Below are 27,046 nucleotides of genomic sequence, written 5' to 3' on the forward strand. Positions count from 1 at the left end.
TCTCAATATTACTTTTTATTCAAGTATAAATTATAATAATGGAAAATGTTGCATGTAGGTAATTAATAGTTGCTTAAAAATAAGTTTGGTAATTAAAATTTAAATTAAGCAGATACCTTATATTCGCTATAAGAATTATTCTATTTACTGTTTCAGTAAGATATTAAAAATTAGCTTTGAAATTCCTTAAGAAAATATAATTACTTAAATATAAATACTAACTGATTCAGTTACATTTATTTTTTTAATAAAAGTTTATAAATAAAAGTTTCGATAAATCTTCCATAATTATTTTTAATAATTAATAAGATAGTTTACCATTGGCTAAAATTTTACTTTAAATCAAGCTATTAAATAATGAATTGCACATAGTACAGAATATTGTCATTGGGTGTATGGTTTTAAATTTAGTAATATATGTAATATGCAGTCTATTATAAACTTAGTTTATTTACAATTACAGGTAATATGCAAAAATCTAAGAATAATTATGAGAAAACCAAATATGTAGAAAGATGGTTGAACGATATTAACACATTTGAAGAAGTAAATGGAAAAGACGAAATTTCAAAAAACTCACATGTAATAACTAACTTAGTATTAAAGTCAGGTATAAGTCAAATAGAGGATGATTTATATAATGTGGATGACAATCTGGATGATCAAATGGAAGAGGAAGAAAAAGAAAACTCTTTATTCGCAGATGACTCTGTAGCAGATCCGTTATATAAACCGTCAGAGACTGAGTCTTCTGAAGTCATATCATTGAAGGTATGCATATATTGTTATGATTATAAAATCAGTGACCCATCTAGGTTGGATGTGGACATTTCATGATATTTTCTATTTAGGTACTGTAACTCTTTATTTTTTTGAGTTGTGCTTATAGTTTTCTTTATTATAGCAGGTAGCTATTTAGTCGAGAGCTGGGATGAGCCAATCAACTTACCTAGGGCGCCACCTAATTTAAATTAAAATTAGAAAAATAAAAACAATGAATTTAAAATTACAATTTAATAGGTTTGGATAATCTACAAAAATATATCAATTTGACAATAATTGTATAAACTTTAATCCAAATGTACAGTTACTAAATTTTAAAATGATCACAGGGCTTTTAACTTAAAAATTATTTTTCCTAATCTCCTTTCTATTCGGGTACTTATAATTTCAAATAAATTTGTAGGGTAATTTTTTAGCCCGTGCTTTAGAAATATCTCGAGAATGGAATATTACTTATTTTTACAAAATTTACTAATGGACCCTATTTGTTAAAATTATTTTTAAAATTATTATTCTTCCGGAAATACCTGAATCACTATATCAAATAAAATGCTACCCTTTTTACTTATTTTTTAAATTTCCCCTTTATTAAGGTATTTGGTTCAAGGTTCCCCATATATAAATTCAATATTTTGTGGGATATTTTTTTAATATAAGGTTGAAAAGTGGCATTACATAAATATCCATTGCTCCGTAAACAGGTGCATTTAGAATATTTATTTAGAATATTCTCGAATAACAAAAATTTGGAAAATTTCGAGCCCTGGTAAATAATTTTTTTTGTGAGTCATTACTTATTTTAAAACAATTTTTCAATGTTGTCAGATTTTTTTTAAACTTACCTTTTTTTAATGCTACTTCCATCTTATTTGGTCTTTCATCCCCTACTTTTTCACTAAGACATGATTACAGTCATTTTAGGGTTAATTAATTTTTACATTCTGGACTATTGAATTTAGCAATAGGGCGCCTTTAAAAAAATTTATTCAGAATATGATTTAGAATTACAAAATGTAATATAAACAGGATGTTCTTATTTAAAAATATATATGTTTCTGTAACTCCCTGTATATAATTGATTTTAAAGAAGTTTACGGTAAAAAACTATTTAAAGTGCCTTAAATGACTACTTGTTTACTTTTTGCACTCTGTCAAATAAAAAAGTAAAAGGGGGTCCATTATAGTTGAACACTCTGTACATATTAAACTTGCAAACTAGTTCCTTATTTATATAATTATTTATTATATAATTTATTTTATTATAAAGAGTTCAATACCGAACCGAAAGTATATTTCTATTAATTTTTATCTGCTTAATCTAGGCCAGTTTTGGGCGAAAAAGGAAACATGATGATGATGATAACTTTGGAAAGGATGTGGATAACACAATATGTAGCCCTTCAATATGTTCAGAGGTATACTTAATTTATCATTAAATTTTTTACAGTCTGCTTTAAATATTTTCTTTCTAGGCCACCAAGTTGGATACAGAATGTTCTAAAACAAATTATTCAGCGTCATCTGCGATTATACAAATTCAACCAAATATATTTACTTTAAAAAATATGGTAATTTGGAATTATTTTAAAATTATTTAGCAGATTTGCCTTAAGTTTTTATGTTTTAGAACGAAGAATCAGACAAAAATGATTATTTGCGTCAAAATCCCATTGAGACTGTTCCATGTCAATCTAATATAATTTCCAATCCATTAGTTTCAAACAAAAAGGTGAGGCACCTCTCTTTTGAGATTCAAGGAAATATTTCAACCTAACCATATTTTTTGGTATTCAATAATCATGATTTTTTGTTTATTATAGGAAAGTATTACGAAAGTAGATGCAGGAAATAATACTATCTATGACAAAGTAAGTTTCAAACTAAATTTGTTTAATTTGTAATTTTAAAATAAAAGAACAGTGTCAACATAACTTTTTTTTAGGAAAATGAAGAGGCTGATGGAGTTGAAAAAGTTACGAATGCTAGTTATTATGACAAATTCACATTTTGTTTCTATTGCGAAAAAGACGTGGACCATTTTTCTAGACATATTTTCACCTGGCATTTTAATGAAATTGATGTCCAAAAAATTATGGCGGCTTCGCTTAAGTCAAAAAAAAGACGAGAGCTAATTACGTGTTTACGTAAAAAAGGAGACTTCTTAAGAAATAGAGTAACTAATGTTTTAAGACCCGTAAAACGATTGGTACAAAGTGACACGTCTCTAAGAGACAGCTTCCTGCCCTGCACCTATTGTTTCGGTTTTTATAAACGAAAATCTCTCTTTAAACACACAAGGAAATGTCCAGAAAATAGGGAAATAAATACTAAACAAAAGAGACAAACATCACAAAGTGATGGCCAAAGTGCACTACTGGTGGGTACGTTGTTTAAGCATGACGAGTTATTAGTTAAAGAACTATTTCCTCGAATGCGTGCAGACAAAACGAATTTAATCGCACAGCGTGACTTTTTAATATGTCAATACGCATATTCTTATATGAAAGGCAGAAAAACTAAGGGAAATTTAGACTTAGTCCGTCAAAACATGCGTCGCTTATCTAAGCTTTTCCAATTTTGCTCAGCACACGAAAATATTAATGGTATTATCGACTTGTTAAAACCCACAAAATTTTCTTTGATTTTAAAAGCTGTCAACCATATTGCTCGATACAATGCTGAACTTGACAAATATGAATCCCCCACAGTTGCAATGAATTTTGGTACGCTGCTTAAGAAAATTTGCGATTTAGCCTACATCCATTATATTCAAATAGAAAATACCAACGATCAGAGAAAAGATTTAAAAATACTAAAAAAATTAATTGAATCGCAATGGTCTGACGAAATTTCCGCTCAGGCAGGATTAAATCTGAATGAGAACAAGTGGAATAAAAATGATTTAATACCATTAACGAACGATATAAAAAATATGAACAAATTTTTGAAAGAATGGGCTGATCGGGCTTTTCTTGATTTACAGAATGACAATACAAATATAAGATCATATAATTTACTTAAAGAAATAGTATATGCGCAAATTATAATATTGAACAGGCGCAGACCCGCAGAGGTAGCTCAAATGAATGTTGACAAGTACCTTGCAATTAATCTTAAGGATAATTCTGGAAACACCGAGTTTGAAAATTGTCTAACAGAGTCTGAAAGAATTTTGTTGAATTCTTATTATCGCATTGTTATACGAGGAAAGCGAGGTAGGGGTGTACCAATATTGTTGTCCCCAGACATGAAAAAGCATTTCGACTACTTTATTTCCTTACGAGACCAATTTGCAAACCAGAATAAATATATTTTTCATTCGGCTGGGCAAGGATTTTTAGATGGCACCAAAATTTTATACAAATATGCTGAAAAATGTGGCACAGATAACCCGAAATCAATTAGTGCAACTAAATTAAGAAAACACCTAGCAACTATAACCCAACTACTACATTTTGATGAGAAAGAACTGGAACAGCTGTCTCAGTTTATGGGACATACATTAAAAACACACTTTAAAGTATATAGAATGTCTGATAATTTGTACCAAACAGCAAAAGTTTCGAAACTTTTATTATTGATGTCCGAAGGAGGTATAGAGCAATATAAGGGTAAGAATCTGGACGAGATTGAAATTGACTTAACCAATCCAATTATCGAAGAAGATCAAATTAAAGATAAAATAATTAGCTACAGAAACGATGACAGTGATGATATTACCAGCACGACAATACAGGTACCCAGTACAAGTAGTAAAATGAATTGTAGAAAAATCCCAATTGTCAGACATAAATGGAGCATGGAACAAAAAAGACTGATTGCACAACATTTTAAAACTAATATTAAAGAAAAAAGACCCCCTAAAAAATCTGAAGTCGAAGCTTTTCAAGAGCAGCAATCCGAAGAATTTCGAAAAATGAAATGGACCACCATTAAGGCTGTTGTTTTCAACATGTATAAGGGTAATTTAAATCAACCCACATAAATATTATATATTTTATGTGGACAGTATGCACTATACAATATTATGACTTAAATATCTTTAAATATTCTAAAAGTTAACGTTTATTTGGGAATTATAATTGTAATTTAGTTATGTTTCTGACTTTTGAAATAAATACAGAATTTTGGTTTTGATTAATATTGACCTTTTAAATGTACCTACTTTAAATAATATTTTGGTATTAGAATAGGAAATTGAAAGCAAAGTACTTCTAACCGTCATCAATAAAAGACTAAAATCAATTCTTTTACCACATATTCCCCAAGAACAAAGCGCATTCGTCCAAGGTAGAGGAACAAGAGAACACACTCTTAATATTCGTTAAATTATCGTAAAATCTCTATAGTTTAACATAGAAACATATTTGTGCTTTGTTGACTACTCCAAGGCCTTAGGCGGAACAACACGCACAGGAGGACATACGAAAACTCATAAATTCTCTTATGAACATTTACAGTCATCATATTCTTATTTATATTAACACAGTAATCAATACACAGGTTTTTTGTTATACGAAGTCGACAAAATAAGTTTGGCAACACAGCAGTGGCCTGGGTTTATACTATTGGATACAAAATTTTGTATACCCTGGTCTGACTTTGCCAGGAAAGTCAATTGGACTGGAATGGTCTCTATTTTTAGGTCGATATACAAAACTTGTATGGATGAAAAAATTAATTGTATATTGTGATTTCCATGTGCAACATACCTCATTTGAATATTTATACACCGCAATTTTTTGTCTATCTATATTAGAAAGTGGTGGCCCGGGATGATACGTAGGACCGATTGGCCTGGTTTTGTACTAGAGATGTATATATATATATATATATATATATATATATATATAATCCTGTACTTTTTATCACTATATAGTGTTTTAAACATTATTCATTTTAATTTAATAATTACTTAAAGCAACAGTTAATTGTTTTATTGTTAGCTATCTGTAGACGTCAATTTAAAAATCTTTAACTAAACAGTAATAATTAACAAGCTCTATTTTCGATTGACATCTACCTATTAGGCGATAACTCGTTTATTTAGTTATTTATAATTTAGTTGTCAATAAATTTTTTAAGATAAGCGATTTAATTTGAAAGTGTTTAAAAGTCGTAAGCAATGACTAATAATAAATAAATAAACAAATGTAACTGATTAAAGAATGTAGGCTTCGTTAACCATCTAAATGTCGCCGAAAACTTTTATAAACGCCGATATTTTTTCTAGTTCTTACATTTTTAACTTTATTTCCTAGGATATGAAATTATTGTGATTGGCAGGGATAATCAGACCAATGAACTACAGAGAAGAATCAGCCTTGGGTGGACAGGGAAAACTGAGAGAAACTTTTAAAAGTGAGCTGCCACAAGCCGAAGAGAAAAGTATTTGATCAATGCGTTTTGCCAGTGTTGACTCGGCTACCAAACTCAGAGTTACCATGTTAGGAATAACTTTGTGAGACAAAATAAAAAACGAAGAGGTCAGGAGAAGAACCAAGGTGACTGACGTCATCGAAAGGATAGGTAGACTAAAATTTAGATGGGCAGGACACATAGCTCGAATGACGGATGAGCGATGGACAAAGAGGTTATGGGCACCACGATGGGCTGACGATTTAAGAATAAAAAAAAAACTGGATGAGAATAGCGCACGATTGATCGGGTTGGAAACACGAGGAAGAAGCCTATGTTCAGCAGTGGACTTTTAAGGCTACATGATGATGATGATACATTTTGAAATATTTTATTTTGCACAAATGCTCGTTGAACCTATGTATATAATGATTTTTTGGTGTAAAACAAAATGGTGGGAGATTTTACTACCATTTAGAGTGGAATTAGCAATTTAATAAATTAAAGTTCGAATCATCGATTTATCTTATACCATTCACTGATTTTCTGGTTTTAACTGGTCGTACTGTAACCAATTGGCTTATAAGTACACCTTCCATTCGTGTAATCTTCTGGCTCAGGTTTTTGTGTGCGGCTTATTTAAATTAGCAACTGAAAAATTTCTGGTGTCTTAAATCGAACCCGGGCCGGCCGGCTTGGTAAATCAATGAAAATTATTTTATTTTAATATTTTGTATAGAATTCCATCCATTAATATTTTTTTTTGATTTCTCTTACTTGCCTTCTCCAAGCTTTTGGTAATTGTTAAAAGTTTTCTTATGTCAGGTATTCCAATATTCGCTGCGTTTGAGTGTGTTAATTATGATCGATATTCCAGCAAAAATGATATGCCTGCTGTTAATTAATTTTTGGCAGTTGACAGTTATTGGCTCATTGACATTTATATGAAGACAAAAGATATACGAAGTGTGCATTGCCATAAAGTTGTAAATGAAAAAATTTGAATTTTTCAAAGGAAAAAAAAACACTATTGCCATAGAAACAAATTAAGTATACCTATTATAAATTTAAACATGTTTCTTTCAGTTCTACATAAGAGTAAAAACTAATTTACAAAATTTAAAACACTTTGACCCTATTTGAAATAATTTGGGACACGTGACAAAAAAAAAATAAAAATTTGTTTAGCGAGAGAAAAGTTGTATAAGAAAATATTGTATGTTAAAATTAAAACCGCGTTAGAAATGAAAAAGTTTTAAGACGTATGAATAGAGAACGTGAACTCACAGAAATTGTCAAGAAGCGTAAAACGTCTTATCTTGGACACATATTTCGAAACGACAGGTATAACTTCCTTCAGCTTATTATAGAAGGGAAAATAGAAGGCAGACGCGGCCCGGGTAGACGACAAATGACCTGGGTGTGCAACATCAAAGATTGGACAGGATTAGACTCTCAAAGTTTAATAAGGAAAGCCCAAAATAGTGAAGACTTTGCAGAGGTCATCGCCAACCTTCGCTAAGAAGACGACACCTAAAGAAGAAGAAGAAAATTAAAACAACCTAAGCATGATTTGAGGTTGGTCAAAAATTTATTACCGGCTGGTCCCTGTCTTAACTATTAATCAGTTCATATTTTCATAAGCTAATGTTTCTTCTTCCAACATTTCAAAACATCGACGTATTCTTGGGCTTAGCAAATGCAAACATTTTCTAACGTGGACTGGCTTCTTCTATGATATTTCAAAATCGGTCTGAGAACGAGAAAAGTGCAAATTTTTGAAATCACTCAAACTAACTCTATCTAACTTAACACATTAACTCCATTACACTAATCAGCTACTTCACTACCTCTTGATATAATTACTTGATCTGGAGTTGACTTTTTAACATTTTGTAGTTGGTCAACAACACAAGATACATTGTGAGCACGTACTGATTTTAATTTTGGAGGGCGCATTTATCGGACCACACAATCAACATTGTTATGTCGCCAATATCGGTCTTAATTGTAAAGTAAAGTAAATATGGAAACATATCTCCAAAGAACCCCTTTCTCGAATATTCTTACTCCATAAACAACATACAAATCCTCGTTCTTTGTTAAAATCGTGAATTTCTAAATTGCAACACGGTATCTGATGTGCGTAATACATTTCCTTCTATGTTAACTAAGGCAGATGAATCTGATGCTGTAGATTGAGAGACAGCTATTCTCTAAGATTTTAGTAGATTTACTATCGTCGGAGATAGCTTTCGTAGCAGCTTTTAATCGTATGACAAAGCTATAATAAGTTGAGCATGTGTCTATTCTAGTCCTTTGTAAACTTAAGTTACAAATAACATAACTCATTATACCATGATAAAAAAATATCTCATTATACCACTGTCGAATTACCGATTATTGTTTGTTATTTACGGTTAGATTCTTAACAATATTTTGCGAAAAAAGCTCGATAGATGTGATCATAAAGATCAGGGGATAAAAATAGTTTCTTTGTATTTTTTACACGAGTCCAGTGACTGACTTCTTTAGCAAAGCTTTTGATATACTGAAATATTTTATTACTACACTTTTCTTCGTTTAGATATTTCAGATCACCAATTCTTTAAACAGTCTTCATCCCCATCAAGATCTTTTGTCCAATTCACCCTTCTTGCAGTTACTGCACATGTGTTACAACAGTCTTCAGGCATATTTCTTTTACATCCCTGCCGCTAGGAAGAATTAGGTGAGAGCTGAAAAAGGGCTAGCTTTTGCTATTCCCCATATTTGAATGGTTATATGCCCTAACTTATTCACTAATATCACTAATACAAACAATTTGTAGATCAATCATTACAGGATTAATCAATTATAATTATTGGAAGCTTGTCGGGGTGGTCCCACTATTTTTTTATAAATTCCTATACAAACTGAGACAAGGCAGGTATCGATATTTATAATTCTTCTGCAATGAAAAATCCTGTATAAATACTGTTGTAATCATCTGTCATAAACACTGTGGTATCATGCAATTTCTAATCGGTTAAAGTTCAGTTGAAGATTTTTCATTTTTTCATCTCATCAAGATGTTATACCTTCTTACAATTAGTATTAATGTATTGCTAATATTTCCTATCTTTATCTAATATCCCCGATTAGGCCTATAACATTTTTTCTCACAACTTTTATCCCATACGTTAAAACTCCACCTTCTTTTATGTGCAATAAATCCAATCTATTAAATCAGTGAAAGCCGTTTTATGTCCTTGCGAAAAATACCTGCTCCAAAATCAGGATTCGTTAAAAGGTTACTTAATCTAACCGAAAAAACAATCAATAAAAAATCAATCTAATGAATCACGAATCACAGTTTCTCACGCGGTGAAGAAGAAAGACGGCACAGAAGAAGATATGTAAATTTCGGAGCGATGTTTGTTGAATCGTCGACAGCACCAATATTTATTCCACAGACGAGAACGGTGGATCAAAAGTAAAAGCCGATTTGTGTTAGACAAGATTCGGAACGCCATCAGTCGCCATAGAAAATATACGCTCAGAGAAATGTATTGTTAAAAGCCATTCCAAACGTTTTACGACTGCTTTTTTTATATATATCCACTATTGTAGTATTACTTTCGAGACATAGACCGAAGTGATTAATTTATTGGGATATGTAGTTTTAACGAATCATCAACAACTGCACTTGCATTACACACTGGCCGATATACTAGTTTAGGTTGTGATGTTGCTGGTTTCAGAATCGGACTAAGGAGAAGATTTATCGAATTACTTGGCAGGTTGTATTTATAACATATAAAAAGAAATGAAGCTGCAAGAATCTAACCAATCCCACACTTGGATAAAAAAAACAGCAAATTAGAAGATAAGCAAGTGGCCATTTGATTTATAAAAAGCGTGGTATATTATAGTTATTTATGTATTCAAGGAGAAAAATTATATATTAGTGCTCAAAAGCAATAGATAGTGAGTGATGCAAAACAAGCAGCGAAAATTAATCGATACCAGTAATGTCACCTTAGCCAGAACCTGTCCTAGCAGGTGTACAGCGTGTGCACAGCACGCGGACGGGCAAAACAAGGGGCGGCCGCAGGCCGCTTCTAATTTTGTCAATCGAGCAAAATATTACACGTATTTCTCAAAATAAGACTACTTACCATTAGTTAAATAAATATGTTGAATTTTAAGTAATGGAAAGAGAAAAAAATTAAAATACCCAAGTACAGTGGAACCCCGATTATCCGTCAGGGCACCGGACCAGGGGTATGACGGATAATCGAAAAGACGGTTAACAGAACATTAAAAATTCATGGTATAACTCTTAAATTTTATTTGTATGTTTTATTTGACAATATTACAACCATTTATGTTAGTACAGTCGAATCAATTTCATTTTAAAATATTCCGAAATATTTGTTTGTTTTCTTTTTACTTCACATTTTGCAACAACTGAATTTCTTAATCGACGTAAAATCATCAAATCTACCTTATTTGCTTCTTCTTGCCGAGAATACCACTCGATGAATGTGCGACGCACTTCTCTAGCTTCTTTGAGCAAATCTTTTTGAGTTGCAATAGCATCATCAACATCGCCACCGTCAAAGTCTGTGTCAGCTTTTGAATCAGTTTCGTCCGCCTCTGTTGCCATTTCAACGATTTCATCATCTGTCAACAATCGATAGCCGTTCAGCTTCTTTTTGCGTTTTAAATCCGGGTGCATTTCATTTTTCAGACAGTGCAGCGACTATTTTAGTTGGCAATGCTTTGTAGTTTAAACCAGTTTCATCCGCATTAAACACTTGACCGCGCGTCAAACCATATTCATCGATCATAGCTTGAAACTTTATTTTATATTCGTCAACGACTTCAATCCTTTCGGCGCTCAATTTTTCTCCTTCGATTTTCAGTTCCAGTATGCCGTGGCAATTTTTTGGCGAACTTTTCCAACCAACCGCTGTTTCCTTTAATTGAAGGATCGCCATTCAGTTTCATGTTGAAAAACAACGCTTTTCGGCAACAATTGATCCAGAAAAAGGAACACCTTCGCTTCTTTTTTAAACGAACCACAAATACAGAGCTGTGGCGAGTGATTCATTTGTGACTTTTTTCATTGTCTTACGATGTTTCACCCGGCCATCCAACGATTCCATTTGCGAAGCATACTTTTCAATTCCTTCAGCATTTGTCTTTAAATCATTGATTGTTGTTCTCGGAACATCATACTTTTTGCTCAATGCGACAGCAGAAACGCCTTTATTTTTCTGTAATAATTATTGTGCAGTTCCATTTTATTTTCAGCTTGCGAATCTAAAAATAGAACTCTAAAAGTACGGTATTATTTATCATTACCTATTTAAATTGAAATTTAATCCAGAACTTTGACTAAGGACAAAAATTATTTACATAAAAAAATGCGGTGGTGGCATAACTGCATGTGTACATTTCAACGAATTTCGTTTGGTTTATCGCAATGCTCAAATAAATAAATAAAATGAATTGATGACTAAATTTTTACTTATGTATATTTGAAAAATAAGCTGGAGTAAATTCTCAGAATACTAATCTTCGAACCTCGAAATACATAGGCGTGCACATCTTCTAACTAAAACGTAATCTTAAAAGAAAAGTTTGCGTGAAATTTATTTTGATATTTAGAAGAAAGAAATTAATCCAATCCAATACTGGTTTAAAATAAAAGATACACATAAAAAGAATAAAAATTCTATTAATTGTGAAACATACAGTTAATATAAAGTAATAAACTACAATTAATTATACTGAAACGTAAAATACATACACAAAAACTGTAATAAATAATAATATTCTTAATACTAATAATAATTGGAAATAAGAATGAAAATTATATTAGCAATAAAAAAATAAATAAATAAAGAATAAACAATGAAGTTGGCGGTAATTAGTTCAAATGTAAAATAAACTTCTGAGCTACAGTTTAAAGTTAAGCTTCCTCATATTCTGTTTCAGACGACGTGTTATCCGATCCGGGATGAATTATTATAGTTTCTATACTGCTATCTATTATATGATCAAGCTCCCATATATTTTTCTTAATATCCTTAACGTGATTAATACATTTTTGCCAATGTTTAGTCGAACTTCGGATATTGATTTATGAAAAAGATTAGTAACATCTGACAATTTAAAAGTTGTATTATTTCGAGCAACGTTACTTTTAACTTCGGCCCATACTAATTCAATCGAATTTAGCTCGCAATGGTACGGTGGTAGGCGAAGTATTTCAATTCCTCGTTTTTTTGGCTATCTCCTCAATGACATATTTTTTATAATTTTGTTTATTAATTTTAACAAGCTCTAATAATCCTACTTTTGTCATTGTATCGTCAAAGATTAAATTCTTAGAAGTTAACCATATTGCAATTGTATCTTTCCTCCATTGAGTAGTTGGTAAACGTTCAACTAATCTAGAGTGGTAACTTGCATTGTCCATCACAATGGCTGAATTTTTAGGTATGAATTCAATCATCTGTTCGAAATATTCTTCAAACACGTCTCCGGTCATTTTTTCGTGATAATAATAGGTCTTTTTTAATTCAAACAAAAGTAAACCCTCCTTAAGAAATCCATTCATACTACCTATATGGGTAACAAGTACTCATTAACCTTTACCTGTTGGTTCCTTGAAACCAGTTGAATATCCTTCCAGAAATGCTTGTCGACATGTTTTTATAGTTTTTTCTTTCCAAACTCTCCCTACAGTATGCCCTTCATTAACCCACTTATAAATCCCAACTAAATTCGTGAAAGAGGCGGCAATAGTTTTTTTGCGTATCAGCGATACTGGCGTCGACTTTTTCATGACGGCACGGTCGGCACGCAGCTCGCAGATCAATGGTCAAATGATATGGTTATGCTTTATAGATAATAACTATTTCAACAAAGTTCAAAGGATGCGGCATCGGCATTTTTTCTGCGACTATACCAGTATATCTTCTTCTTCTTAGTGCTTGTATGTAGGCTTTATAGCCTGTTTCTTCTTCAATATTAGCCTCCTAAATTGTTTAAATTATCCCACCATCTTTTTCTTGGTTTGCCAATACTTCTTCGTCCATTTGGTGACTTATCTCGTGCTATTCGTACTATCCTATCCTCTGCCATTCTACTAATGTGTTCGTTTCACTCCTGTTTCCGTTTTGTCACCCATCCATCTATGTCTTCTGTATTGCATGCTCTTCTTATGTTTTCGCTTCTCTCCCTATCCAACAAACTTTTCCCTGATATTCGTCGGAGTATTTTCATCTCTGTTGTTTCTAGTAGTCGTCTCGTTTTAGATGTGTCAGATATCTAAACCTTGCTTGCTGCGTTATTTTTTTCCCATCAATTTCGATTTTACATCGTAGTGGGTATTTAGATGTTGTCATGCATATGGTTTTTTCTGCGGATATTATCATACTGTATTTCTTGGCTGTTGTAATAAAGATATGTGTTAATCTTTGGAGCTCGTCTTTGGAGCTGTCTCGGCGATTAATGTTCCTCATTCTATAACCATGAGTCATGACTTTTACGTAATGCTTGTATTATTTCGTCCATTATTATATTAAAGAGAAGTGGGCTTAACGAGTCACCCTGTCTGACTCCGCTTTTTACTAGTATACACTGTGTTAGTTTTCCAATTATCTTTGCCCATATTCGATTATGTAACTAGATGTTTTCGATGGTTTGTATAATATTGATTGGTATGTTTCTTTTATACAGTAGGTGTAAAACGTCTTCGGCTTGGATGCGATCGAAAACCTTTGTCAGTATAATAAAAGGAAAAATGGGTAAAATTATTTTTATTTTAATATGTTTATCTAGTTTTGATTCAACTTACAATAATACCGGCAACACAATCAAAATAGGTGGGAGGAAAAATTCAGTTAGTGAAAACGTGTTTTAATTGATTTTTCACGTTTACATGAGAGATGTGTCGGTCGACCTTTAAAAAGATGGCTGGACGATGTGAAAAAAAGGCAATAGCACCAGGTATAAAGAGACAAATTAAAATAGAAACGCCAAGGAGAGGACAGTCAGGGGCTGTTAAAAGATGAATAAGAAGGTAAGAGGAGATTCGGAAATACCACATATTGTTGTTGGTTTTAATTAAACAGTGTCTACAGTAATATAACACAAACTATATACTTCATTATATTATTTACCGAAGATTTTAGAATTCATTGAAGTTGGTTCTGTAAAATTTAGATATGCTGGCGCTGTGCCAATATGGTAATTTGAATTATTGTAGTCTCAAACATTTACATTTCTAGTAAAATAGTGCTACCAAAACTAAAACAGCATTCTTATTTAGATGTCAGTTCTAATAACTGATATACACTGTCTTGAAAAGAAAGAAAGGAAACAAAAATAAGACCAAAACAACGTAAAACAAATGACGTAAGTGGATAAAGGTGTCATGTCACATTTTGTGAAAAAATGAGATAGTGCTATTTTTGGACTTTCCTGGTATATATATGCAACTTTTAAATTCGACTCTATTTTTAAAAATGTTAAGGTTAAAAAGATATTTGAGTGATAAAGGTGTCATGTCACATAACTTCTACTAGATTTAGAGAATAGAGGTGTTATGTCACATTTTTAGGACTTGGCACCTTTATCCCGTAAAAATAAGGAAGTTTCTTGTTCAGAGCTGGTTTAATGTCAAAGTGGAGCAGTGCTTTGATGTTGTCAGTACTATTAAATAAATTAGTGTTTTAATAAAAAATAACTAACATTTTATTGGGGTTTCCAGAATTAAACGCATGTTTTTTTTATGACACAAACAGTGTCATAAAATTGAAGAAGTTCAAAATGGATAGGATACGTTTAACATGCATACAAAAGTAAAAAAAGCGGCTGGTATCTTCAATAAGAGTGCCAGAATTCTTGCATTACAGTATGAAAATCCTGAATTTTTGAAAAATGTATGGTTTTCAGACGAAGCACATTTTCATTCGTCAGGCCATGTAAATCGTTGCACAAATCGATTTCTGGGCTTTGCCAGACCATATGAATTTCAAGAAGTTCCTTTACATAGCGCAAAAGTGAGTGTCTGGTGTGCAGTTTCGGAACACGAAATCATTGGTCCATACTTTATCGAAGAAAATGGTAGGCAAGTCACACCTAATCAACAGAGGTACATACAAATTTTAACACGCTTTACCTCTGATCTACGTCAACTATGAGACAACTTGCCATACTGCTATCGCAGTTCGTCAATTTCTTCAAGTACATTTTCCAAACAAATTCATTTCACGATTTACTGACTTCTCATACCCTGCAAATTCTCCAGACTTAACATCTCCAGACGCATACATTTGGGGCATGACTAAAACTGCCGTTTTTAAACGGGCACCACAAACTATCAATGAGTTAAAGGATGCCGTTAGAGCCTTCTTCGCGGACTCGAGACAACCTTTATTCCATGACATTACGAGAAATCTGGAATATCGGTATGAAGTCTGTCTTGAGAGAGGAGGAGCTCATTTAGAACATGTTATAAAGTGTCAATAATATGTATTTTTTAAAACAATAAAATAATTACATGTTCAGTACCTACTGTTTATTTGGGGCTATACTGTATAAATAAAATGTCTAAATTTATTTAACTGTTACCGCCGGATAGAAAAAATACGTAATATTTTAAAAAATAATACATTAAATAAATAAATTGATCAGCACATATAAAAACAACAAAGTGTCAAAGATATTTATCGAATAAAATAAAAAAATGTGTAATCGTCGGTAAAAAATGCGTAAAAATACATACCGGAAGAAGCTGCATGTACAAAAGGCAAGCATAAGTAATCATCAACAGTAACCAGTAAAAAATATTATAAGTAGTCCGCATAATATGTGATATCTATCGATCTTAAGAAAGCATTCGATAAGGTGTAACTTTAGGTCATGATGAAATAATTAAACAGCACTTATTAAAGACAAAGGTAATTCAAGTTTTCTCTGTAGTTAGAAACAAAATACCAAATCACCAAAATTTTTAAACCAAAAGACGGATATAATTTTTGAACTAAGTTGGAATAACTACATAACTATACAAAGGTGCTGTATTTAAATAGTAAGTAATATGAAAACGCGCTCATTTGTAACGCCTAAACACGATAAAACTATGTTCTTGCCAAAATCAGCTAAACATTTATCATTTATAGTACCAGAAATACAAAATGTTACAAATGGAAGATATCTTACAAAAGGCTTCGACTATGAGTATAATATCAAATATTGTATCACTCGCTAGACAGAAGAACCATTGTTAGAGTCAATCCGAAGAGAATTGAGATAGGTTGATCCAGTATCGACTCTATCTTTAAATATTATATTTAAGACAATCACAGAACTGGAACCTTGCTTAACCGAAGTCATAAGTGTCTGAGTTTTGATGATATGGTAGAAGCCAGAAAGAGATGAGTGGAGTTGACAAATAATTAGTTAAGTCAGCAGAAAATGTAGGGTTGGAAACCAATAAAAGTAAAATTGTTTATATGCAGCTTCAAAATAAACACTACAGATCCGAAGACCCAGAGAGCCAAAAAGACTTATAAAGTACAAAAAACTTGGGAAAACTAGTAGATAACTAGTTAATAATTAACAACAAAATTAAAGAATATCTAAAATTTGATATAGGAACATTAATTAGGTAAACCTAACAAATGGATCCTTACACAGTGTACTGACATCACGAAATTAAAAGTATACAATATTTATTAAAAATTTACTATTTTTACATGGAATAAACAAAAATTTTAGATTTAAATATGTTTATTTTGCATTTTTGATTTCCACTTCGGAAATATATAAAATTATATAATTCTTTTGATGTTGAAGTTGAATATAAATAGTGCCACTATTGTGTGCAACAACTAAAATAGCATAACTCCAGGGTCTAGCCACTTGCTGGACACTTAGAGCAAATTACAGGTTCAAGGATAATTAAAAAAATATCGTTAAAAAGACCAGAAGGAAAGATAAAAAATAGAACAAAAACAAGGTAGTGAAATTATTATGGTAAAAGAATTTGCGGCCATATACCTACGGCGGGCGTAATTTCGGCCGGTAATCCCTTGGCCTACCTGCATAAATCAAGGGGTACCATTTATGACAGGGGTAATTTCGGCCGAGGGGTTGATGTTTACGATGAGATTAAAATATTGGTAATTACGCTTCATAGTTTCTGTAAAATATTAATTGTGTATTTATTTGGAAATACCTAATCCTGTGTACCTGTCGGAAATACCTTTAATTTACTTATCTCTTTATTCTAATAACTATGTTGTACCTACTTAAGATTATTCCTTTAAATGTATAAAATTCACAAATAACAGGTATAAAATTATTATAGCTAGTCAGTATTATAACTTATCTTGAAGCTACTAGTCGATAGAAAGCATAAAATATATTATTTGTATACGATGGCATCTGTTTCAGTAATTAAGAGTTCACGCGGTTGTGACTTACTAGTTGTAGAAAAGTTTCAGTTTTGTAAACAGGACGTATTAAAAAGTGGTGAAGTACGTTGGAGGTGTATAAAGAAAAATTTAAGATGTTTAGCCAAACTGTACACTGTTGGTGCGGAATACACAGTTACTAGAAGTGAATTAATCCACAACCACGAGTCCGATGAAACTACGTTGGAGAGAAAAATAGTGACGACTTCATGCAAGCGCAAAGCTGAGGAAGACATATCGGAGAAACCTTCAAAAATTATTAAAAGCGTTCTTTCAAATCATTTGCCAGAGAATTTGTCATCGATAGATGTCAGTCTAATAAGAAGAAATTTGTACAACAGCCGCCGTAAGCTCTTACCAGCCCTGCCTAAGGATATTCACGATGTACATTCTGTACTCGATAGTTATGGACCGAAAACCACAACAGGTGAAAATTTTTTGTTTATTAACAGCACAGCTGATAATATCATTGTTTTTTCTTGCCATACAAATATAATAAGTTTATGTAAAATGAAAGATTTTTACATGGATGGCACATTTTCTTATTGTACAAAATATTTTTATCAGTTATTTACCATCCATGGACTGGAAAATGGGCATTATGTTCCTCTTTTGTATTGTCTGTTGCCCAATAAGACCAGTGACACATATATGAGACTTTTTCTGTTGGTAAAATCTAAAATTTTTGAACTTTATAATATTGTTTTTGAACCGAAGGAGGTATTTGTGGATTTTGAAATCGCAATTCATAACGCATTAAAAGTTGTCTTTCCCAAAACCAAACTAAATGGTTGTAGATTCCACTTGCACCAGGCGTGGTATAGGAAAATACAATCATTAGGGTTAACCCAAATGTATAAAGATAAAAACTGCGAGGAAAGCAAATGGCTTACTCATACTTTTGGGCTAACTTATTTAGACCCCTCTGAAGTTGAAGATTGTTTCATATTTGATCTCATGTCATACAAACCGGACCATAAACTTATAGATAAATACGCAGACTATTTATTAGAAAACTACATAGCGCCAGAATCTCATTTTCCACCAAATATATGGGCATATGAAAACCCATCAATTAAAAGAACCACAAATGCCTGCGAATCATTCCATTCGCACTTTAATTCTAGTTTTTATTCAAGTCACCCTTCTATATTTATTTTTATAGAAAAATTAAAAGATTGTCAGATCGATGCATATTTAAAAATAAAAAATTTAAATATTCCAGCAAAAATTAAAGACAAACAAGTAAAAAACAAACTAAAATTTATCGAAAACATGGTAAATATGCTTCGATCTGACAATATTTCTAGAATTAATTTCGTTAAATCTGTATCACATCAAAACGTTTTTTAAAAATTTATAGTTTACTTAATTTATAGAAATAAGTTGATGTAATAATTTTATTGAAATAAAGAAATATTTTAATATAAAGCATTCTGTTATTTTATTTGATTTTCGGCCGAAAATACCTATGAGATAAGGAAGCAACTTAAAACCTCCGGCCGAATTTACCTACCGGCTTTTAGTACCTGCTCTTTTTCCGGCCGAAATTACGTCCGCCCATATACCTACACGTTCTGAAAACAACATAATATCTACCTATTTTTAAGTTAAGTTATTTTAGATCTAAGTCTAGGAAATCATATTTACTTGTTTTTAAGTCATATTAATTTATTCCTTGCCATTAACTTTTTCCTATTTCTATTATATTATTCGGACGGCTCGTCGCACGAATGTCTCGGTTCTAAATGAAATTAAACCCAATCAGTTATGTTATGTTTTGTAGATTTTGAAAAGGCATTTGATAAGGTTCAACATAAAAAGCTTGTAGATATTGTTCTGAAGCTATTTTCTTGTGGCATTTTAAATTAATTACTATTTAACTGGGAATAAGCCACAATTAAAGGTTAAAATACGTTTATTGACGTTTCAATTTCCACTTCGGAAATCGTTCTCAAAATACGATTTCCGAAGTGGAAATTGAAACGTCAATAAACGTATTTTAACCTTTAATTGTGGCTTATTCCCAGTTAAATAGTAATTAAGCTTGTAGATATATGAAAAAGTAAAAATATTAAAAGTCGTGATATGAAAATTATATCTAATTTATATTGGAATCAAACTACCAAGGTAAGAGTTGATAACCAGAGAACCCGAGATATCAAAATACAGAGAGAAGTCCGCCAGAGTTGCGTGCTGTCACCACTACTCTTCAATGTTTACAGTGAAGCAGCATTTAAACAAGCGCTCTCAGATTCAATAGAAGGTATATCTATCAATGGAGAAGTTTTATAACTTGCGTTTTGCAGACGATACTGTAATAATGACGGATAACAACAATTATTAACAGAATGTAATGCAACGACTAAATGAATGCAGCAGATGCAAATATCCAATTGATTGTTGAAGATACTGTAATTGAGAGTGTGGATACCTACAAATACTTAGAAACATGAATAACATCAAATGTAGACCAAACCAAAGAAATTAAGACACGTATTATGATAGCACGTGCACCATTCGTTAAACATAAAAAGTTTCTTTGTTGTCGGGATATAAGGAATGCCTCGGTGTTACGTATTCACTACTCTTTTTTGTAGCTTGGAAGCATGGACATTAACAAGTGTATCTAAATATGTTGGAAGTATAGGAAATGAAGCTGAAATAATATTGACAATCAAAAGAAGAAAACTTGAGTACTGAGGCCAGGTTATGAGAGGGCAAAGATACTCATTATTGCAGCTTATTATGCAAGGCAAAATTTGAGGAAAGCGAAATGTGGGAAGACCAAGAATATCGTGGCTTAAGAACTTGATGGATTGGTTTGAATGCAGTAGTGCAGAACTATTTAGAAGAAGAAGAAGTTCTGTTTACTCTAAAATTATTTTAAAATAAGTTCTTTGGTCATATCCATCGAAGCTATCACAAAATGGAGCGGTTGGTGTTTCAATGAAGGCCTCAAAGTCAATGCTGATGCGGAAAATCTCCACAGCGATGGGCATACATTAGAAAAAAGCTTCTCTGCAAACAGTATACTGAGGGAGAACATGTAGTAGATGAGCGCGACCGGTGGAGAAATATCGTTAATCAACCTATCCGAACTGCTGCAGCTCAATGATGAAACACGTCTGCTAAGATGGTAATGACTGTGATGATGATTGCGATTTGTTAATTAATTAATTAGACAACGTAACTGCATCCGTGGCGCAGTGGTAAGAGCGTCAATTTTTTTTTAAGTGCCGTCTTCCAATCGGATGTTGGATATCATCAATAACTTGACTTTATCTACGGCCGTTTTTAAGAGTTCTAGTGAACTGCACCTAAAGCAGTTCCTTAAATTTTTCAACCATATTCCTATGCTCCTTCTTCATCTTATTTTCCTTGTAGCGTTAACTTACTTAGCGTAAAAAAGGTCATGCTTTAGAATGCAGCCGAGATGAGAATTTTAATTTAAAAAATGGTCGTTCGAATATAATAATCGATAGTTTGTTAAGATAATGAAGCCAACTTTAGTTAATAATAGAGTAATTACTGAAAATACACTAACTACAACATACACAATTAACAATAAGCCAATTGGCTAAAGTACGACCGATTTATACGGGTACTATGTAAAAAATTAGTTAACGTTTGTATATAGCGTCTTTGGAAAAAAAAACCTAATTAGAGTAGTTTGTGCTATAAAAATAACGTGGGTTGGGATTTTATCCACTTGCATAGACTTACATATACATAACATAACTAATTGATCATATTAATTTTCGCAGAAATGTAAACAGACGCTGTCATCTGAATACAATATCATTGAACAAGTAACGGCCTTCAGATAACTGGCTGCGCTATTGAACAGCAGTTGCGATTCGACGAATGAAATTCTATCAAAAATTGAATAGGCTAGAAAGACGTTTATAAAGAACTTCTTTATCAGACGTGGCCTAAACCTAAACTGAGAATCCGTATGCTACGTTGATATGTGTTTTCGATCCTTCTCTACGGCTGCGAGAGCTGGACCCTCAATCCTTCGTTAGAGAAACGCATTGACGGTGATGCTTTCAAAATGTACCTTTGTAGGAGAATACTACGTATTTCCTGGATAAAAAAAATTACAAAATCCAAACTTCTTAACAGAACACAGAAGAACAAACACCTGATGCAGACGATCAAAAAGCGTAAGCTAATGTACTTGGATCGAACACCTAATGCCAGGGATAGATATGAAATACTTTCTTCGGTTAATCATTGAAGGTAAAATTCCTGGGATGAGGTCAATAGGAAGAAGACAGAATTCCCGGCTCAAGGTTCTACTCCGATTGCTCTGTAAAACATTATCCAAAATTTTCAGAGCCGCCATTTCACTTTTGCCAATTGGATCGTCAACTTTCTAATGGAAACAACGCAATGAGAAGGGGAAGAAAACGTTGCTGATTTCAAATCTAGTTTGAAGCTAGAGAGAATGATTTTAGATGTAGGTATCATAGCTGCTTTTTGAGCTAAATAGCTTCTTATTCACCAAAGTTACTATCATCTCCAAAAAAGTGCTTACAAAAGTTATATTACGATTGTTAACATATTAAGTAAGTATTTGGTTTGGAATTATTTAATTCATATTGTTAATTAAACGTAATTAACATTGTAAAGGAAGTATGAAGATCGAAACATTTTAAAGTAATGCCATTAAAACAGTTTGGAACTGTAGACAGTATGTGAGCATTTGAGGAGCAAAACAGCCAAAACAAAGTACTTTTGTTATGGTAGGGCATACAGGAATTATTGGTAACGAGATTGCAGATAGTCCTGCTAAAGAAGGAGCTAGTACTCCTTTTATCGGACCAGAACCATTCTGTGATATTCTGAAAAGCTGCACCGTGAAAGATATCCAAAAATGGGAAAGAAAACTTCTCATTAGAAAGTGAAGTCTATTTGGAAAATATTCGAGGTCAAAGGCAAGCAAAAAGTTTATTAAAATCTTTTTCCTTGCTACTTAAAAATACTAAGAATCAGAAAACTGAACTCAGGGTAAACGTAGGTGTTCTCATACATTGAACCTAGGTAAAATGGACGAAGTGAACAGAGAAAAATGTAGATTCTGCAAAACTGCAGAGGAACCGGCATAAAATATTGTCTGTAACTGAAGATTTATTGTTTGCAGACACCATAAATACTTGGAACATGTTTAAAAAATGATCTTCCTAAATAGAAAACAGATATTCTTATATAGGCGTATTGTATATCTAAAAAATATGGTAGGTTGTAGGAAAAGTCTACGATAACTAACTACCCCCATGAGATCTAAAATATACAGTCTACAAGTAATGCAGCCAATTAAGGCTAAATTAAATACAATGAAAGGCATGTACAAATGTTTTTATTAAATGCAGTTTAAAAAGTACAAAAAACAGATTTATAACAAGATTTCAAAGCTAGGTTGACAACATAATTCACAAAAACAGGTATTCCGCTTAGTGATTAAGCACATAATAGACAAAAAAATCAAGAAGCCCGTATACAACATTCGATTTAATAAAAACATATAGGTAATAGTCTAGTGATAAATATAAAGTGAATAAAAATTTAACACCAGTGACTATACCTATTACCTTTTATTAAATGGTATCCTTATTTAAAATTATCAACTAAAAAAGTTTGTTTGATAGGTTTGGATTTCCTTTACACACCAGTAATATCTCCGAATTAAATAGTTTATAAACAGGATACCTACAATATAAGATCCTGAAGTATAAATATAGAAGAGGGAACAAAATATACCACGACATGAACAGATATAGCCATCAATAACAAAATTAAAAGAAAAATCGTAAAAGCAAAGATAAACTCCAAGATAAACGTTTAGAGATTGATACACACACAAAACTCGATATACATTTGGTGCTTAATGCCAGACAAGGAAATAATTTGAAAAAATTCATGAAGAAATCAATAGAAAAAATGAAAAATGACCCAGGAGCAATAATTGTGCAGATCCCATAAATAAAATTAATAAATCATCCTTAGATCTAAGACTAGAATAACAGATAACGAATACCATAACAAACCCGGGCATTTTTAGGTGAAGTAGGGGCAGCAATACTTTCCCTCAAAGGTGGAAAAGCTTCTGTTCCAGATGGAGTGCAGTCAGAGATCATCAAACCCTTCGATAAAAATTTCAAGAATGAATTATTTATCAGATTTAATGAGAAGTACAACAGTGGTAAAATACCCAGAGAATAGTTGAGAATGGAGATTATAGTTCTCTCTAAAAAGCAGGCGGTCAAAAACTGCAGTGATCACAGAACCCTTCATAATATAAAATTATTTAAAACGTATAATTTAATTTTAAGAGTTGTATAAAATTCAATCGATTCTGATGCTAGATATCTTTATGTTGTTCAATTCAGAGCAGCAAGAAATAACGTCAGAGAGAATGTATACCAGCATTTAGTAACAGTTAGATACTAGAAGAAGTCCACTATGACGGCAATAGGTCTGTTGACAGAAGTATTCAACAAAGGGCAAATAATTAATATGACAGCCAATAATCCAATGAAAAAAAATACTGTCCTGAAACTATTTGAGTTTTTATTAAATATCTGCTAGTAAAACATAAATGATTCGAAGTATTGGCATATGCGACAGAAAAAATTTAAGAAAACGCAAACAGTTTCCATTGCTGCCGCCCAAATGTGATTTTTTTTTTATTTTTAATAAAAGTCTATAATTGATAGAACGAAAGACTGTTTTGAGACCGGCAACAAGAAGCATTAATTTTAAAATTGCAAAAATTTTACAATCTGGAGGCCAAAACGTCATATACAGGCTGCATTTTACAATTTATGGTTTAAAACATCTACTCTTGACAATTATTTGCAACAAGTATTTTACATTTTTATTATATCCATAGTAGGTCGATGTAAAATTCCCTCGAATACGTATCTAACATAATAAAATAGGATATACTCAACTTACCCTGTCATATTGATGGGCAGCTCCAAAAGGAGAAGTAAAAGGTCCTGTCCTTGGAACAGGATGCGCCGATACTGGCGGAGCAGCTCCAGCCCTTTGATACAAATACGGATAATACGCTTGGTACATAACTTCAGAACAACTCATTATATACATATACACATCGTTAACCGACCGACACTTATTCCAGATCTGAATCCACTCGACCTAATACGGAAAACATCTCGTCGAATTTATCACAGATAACACCAATACACGTTTAGTTGCTCCAAAAGAATCCTTTAAGACATGTCCGTATTATGAGACAAAGATTTTTTCATCGATACATTTACGTTTTTGTGTTAAAATCACGTTATGCTCCAACCCGTGCAAGACTGACTCTTCAACTGAAATAAAAATTCCTCACCCTCGCCTGTAGAAGCCACGCCCTCTCTCCCACTGTGCGCATATCCTAGCACGCCTTCCGATACTGATTACGGCATTCCTCGGCCGACGGCCAATAAGGAAGGGCGTTTTAAGTGGACAAGCCAATGGGAGTACAGTGTTTAGTTTGGCGTGAGCAGGTTTTATATCAAATAATAGTCCAACAAAGGGTATGGAAGCCATAGGGAATCATTTGAGTTGAGTGATTTGCTCTTCATTATTGTTGGCACGCTTTTTTTAGGCGTGTGTGTCTGTATTTCATTTCATTTTATGGATTTAGTGGATGTTCCGATGTTATGAGAATGGGATTGTTAGTTGAGGGAATTTAGAAATTTTATTGGTGATGAAATGAGATGAGTTTATTATCACGCTTGGAGTATTGGACAAAAATAAATACCAATACACATTTGATATTATATTAGTTTGAACTTTTAATATACATATAAATATATCGATCGGTTTAACTTTTAGTATTAGGTATGTATCAGAGTACCTACTTAACTGATAAATTGTGTCTGGAATTTAAAGCTTTTATCATTTTGCTATTATAACCCAAAGTGTTAACATATTTGTATTGATATACATTTATAGACTGGCATTATGTTATTACACTCATTTGCAACATCTTCATCATGGTAAAACTTTTATATTAGATCCCTATAGCATATCTGCCAAAGTTTTGACTTATACAGGGTGATTCATTAAGAATGCACAATCTCTAAGTTGTAGATTCTACACCTCCAAATATGATGATTCTGCCCAATATGCCTTATACAAATATTCCGAAATACCAAGTGTCTAAATATGGATTTTAATTTTCGCAATAATTTTGTATATTTTCACAATTTTTATTTAAACATTGGCAATTTTAAGTTTTTTGCCATGAGGATTGCTAATTCAGGATCTACTTTAGAATTACTAAGAGGGTGCTAGTTACACTTGGTTGTGTTTAGTTTTTTTTTCGGGTGAACTATGGGTAAAATTATAGAAAAACATAAAGAAGCGTTACATTCTATAAAAAAAATTACTCTTGTTTGATTCATGAAATTCGATCGGCTATCGAGTTGTTTGCTTCTAAAAAGTCCAACGAATTTTAATTTTACAATAAAAAAATTTATTCTCTGAATGTGTAATAATTAACTAATTAAAGTAAAAAGTAAACGATCAAAATGTCAACTGTTTACTTCAAAACACTGTATCAAATAACCCTTGTCTGTTATTGTCTATCACATTCGAGGCGTCTTCTATTTTCTGTCGCAATTCTAAAAAATAATTACTTAAGTAATTCGGTTTTTATAACCTTCCAAGGCCAATCCATAGATTTGAAATTGGCGAACTTCTAAAGAATAACGTGGTGTGCTGCCTCGTTGTGCAAAAACCACATGTTTTGTCTTAAGGCGAGAGATATATCTTCTAGTAACTCTTGTAAATGTTAAGGACCTATTAAGTAGGCACATATTACACTTCACCAAATTCTAACCTTAAAGTCGTGCTGAAAATGTTTTTCTCTCTTACTATGAGGATTTTCAAAATCTCACAAATGACTATTTTCCAATTAAATATTGCTCGTCTGCCAAATATTGCCTGATCAGTAAAAATTTATGTATCCAGAAAATTTGGGTTAATAATTATTTATCTTGTAAAAATTGAGCAAATTTTTAGATGCGCAGGTACATCTTGAGGTAAGAAATTCTGAAAAGGAGTGGAATGATATGGGTGCAGTTTTTCTCTGTTTAAAATCGACGATTATCCCTGTTGCCGAACTTAATCGGCGACTCTGAATTTTCTGCAAAACGACTTAAAAGTCATCTTCTTCATCGACAGTAGTAGTTTTTGTAGCTTCGTGTTGCAGTAGCTTCTTCTTCTTAAAGTGCCTATCCGTTCCGGATGTTGGCGATCATCACGGCTATCTTTACTTTGTTTATTACAGCGCGGAACAGTTCAGTGGTAGTCGTGTTATACCACTTTCGTAAATTTTGAATTCTTCCCGGTCCTCGCTTACCATTTACCTTCCCTTAGAGAATCAGCTGGAGAAGGCCGTA

The 27,046-nt window shown here is 32.3% G+C and overlaps 1 protein-coding gene across 1 annotated transcript in view; it reads right to left on the bottom strand.

Annotated features, from left to right (window-relative positions):
- The window catches only part of vg (transcription factor vestigial), a 173,173-nt gene extending 148,218 nt beyond the window's left edge, over positions 1-24,955 (bottom strand). Inside the window, exon 1 of the mRNA XM_072526840.1 lies at positions 24,585-24,955. Coding sequence (XP_072382941.1) covers positions 24,585-24,737 — 153 coding nt within the window. The 5' untranslated portion in view covers positions 24,738-24,955. The remainder of the gene's footprint in view (positions 1-24,584) is intronic.
- Between the last annotated feature and the right edge of the window lie 2,091 nt (positions 24,956-27,046).

This window comes from Diabrotica undecimpunctata, chromosome 3, assembly GCF_040954645.1.
Source record: "Diabrotica undecimpunctata isolate CICGRU chromosome 3, icDiaUnde3, whole genome shotgun sequence".
NCBI lineage: Eukaryota > Metazoa > Arthropoda > Insecta > Coleoptera > Chrysomelidae > Diabrotica > Diabrotica undecimpunctata.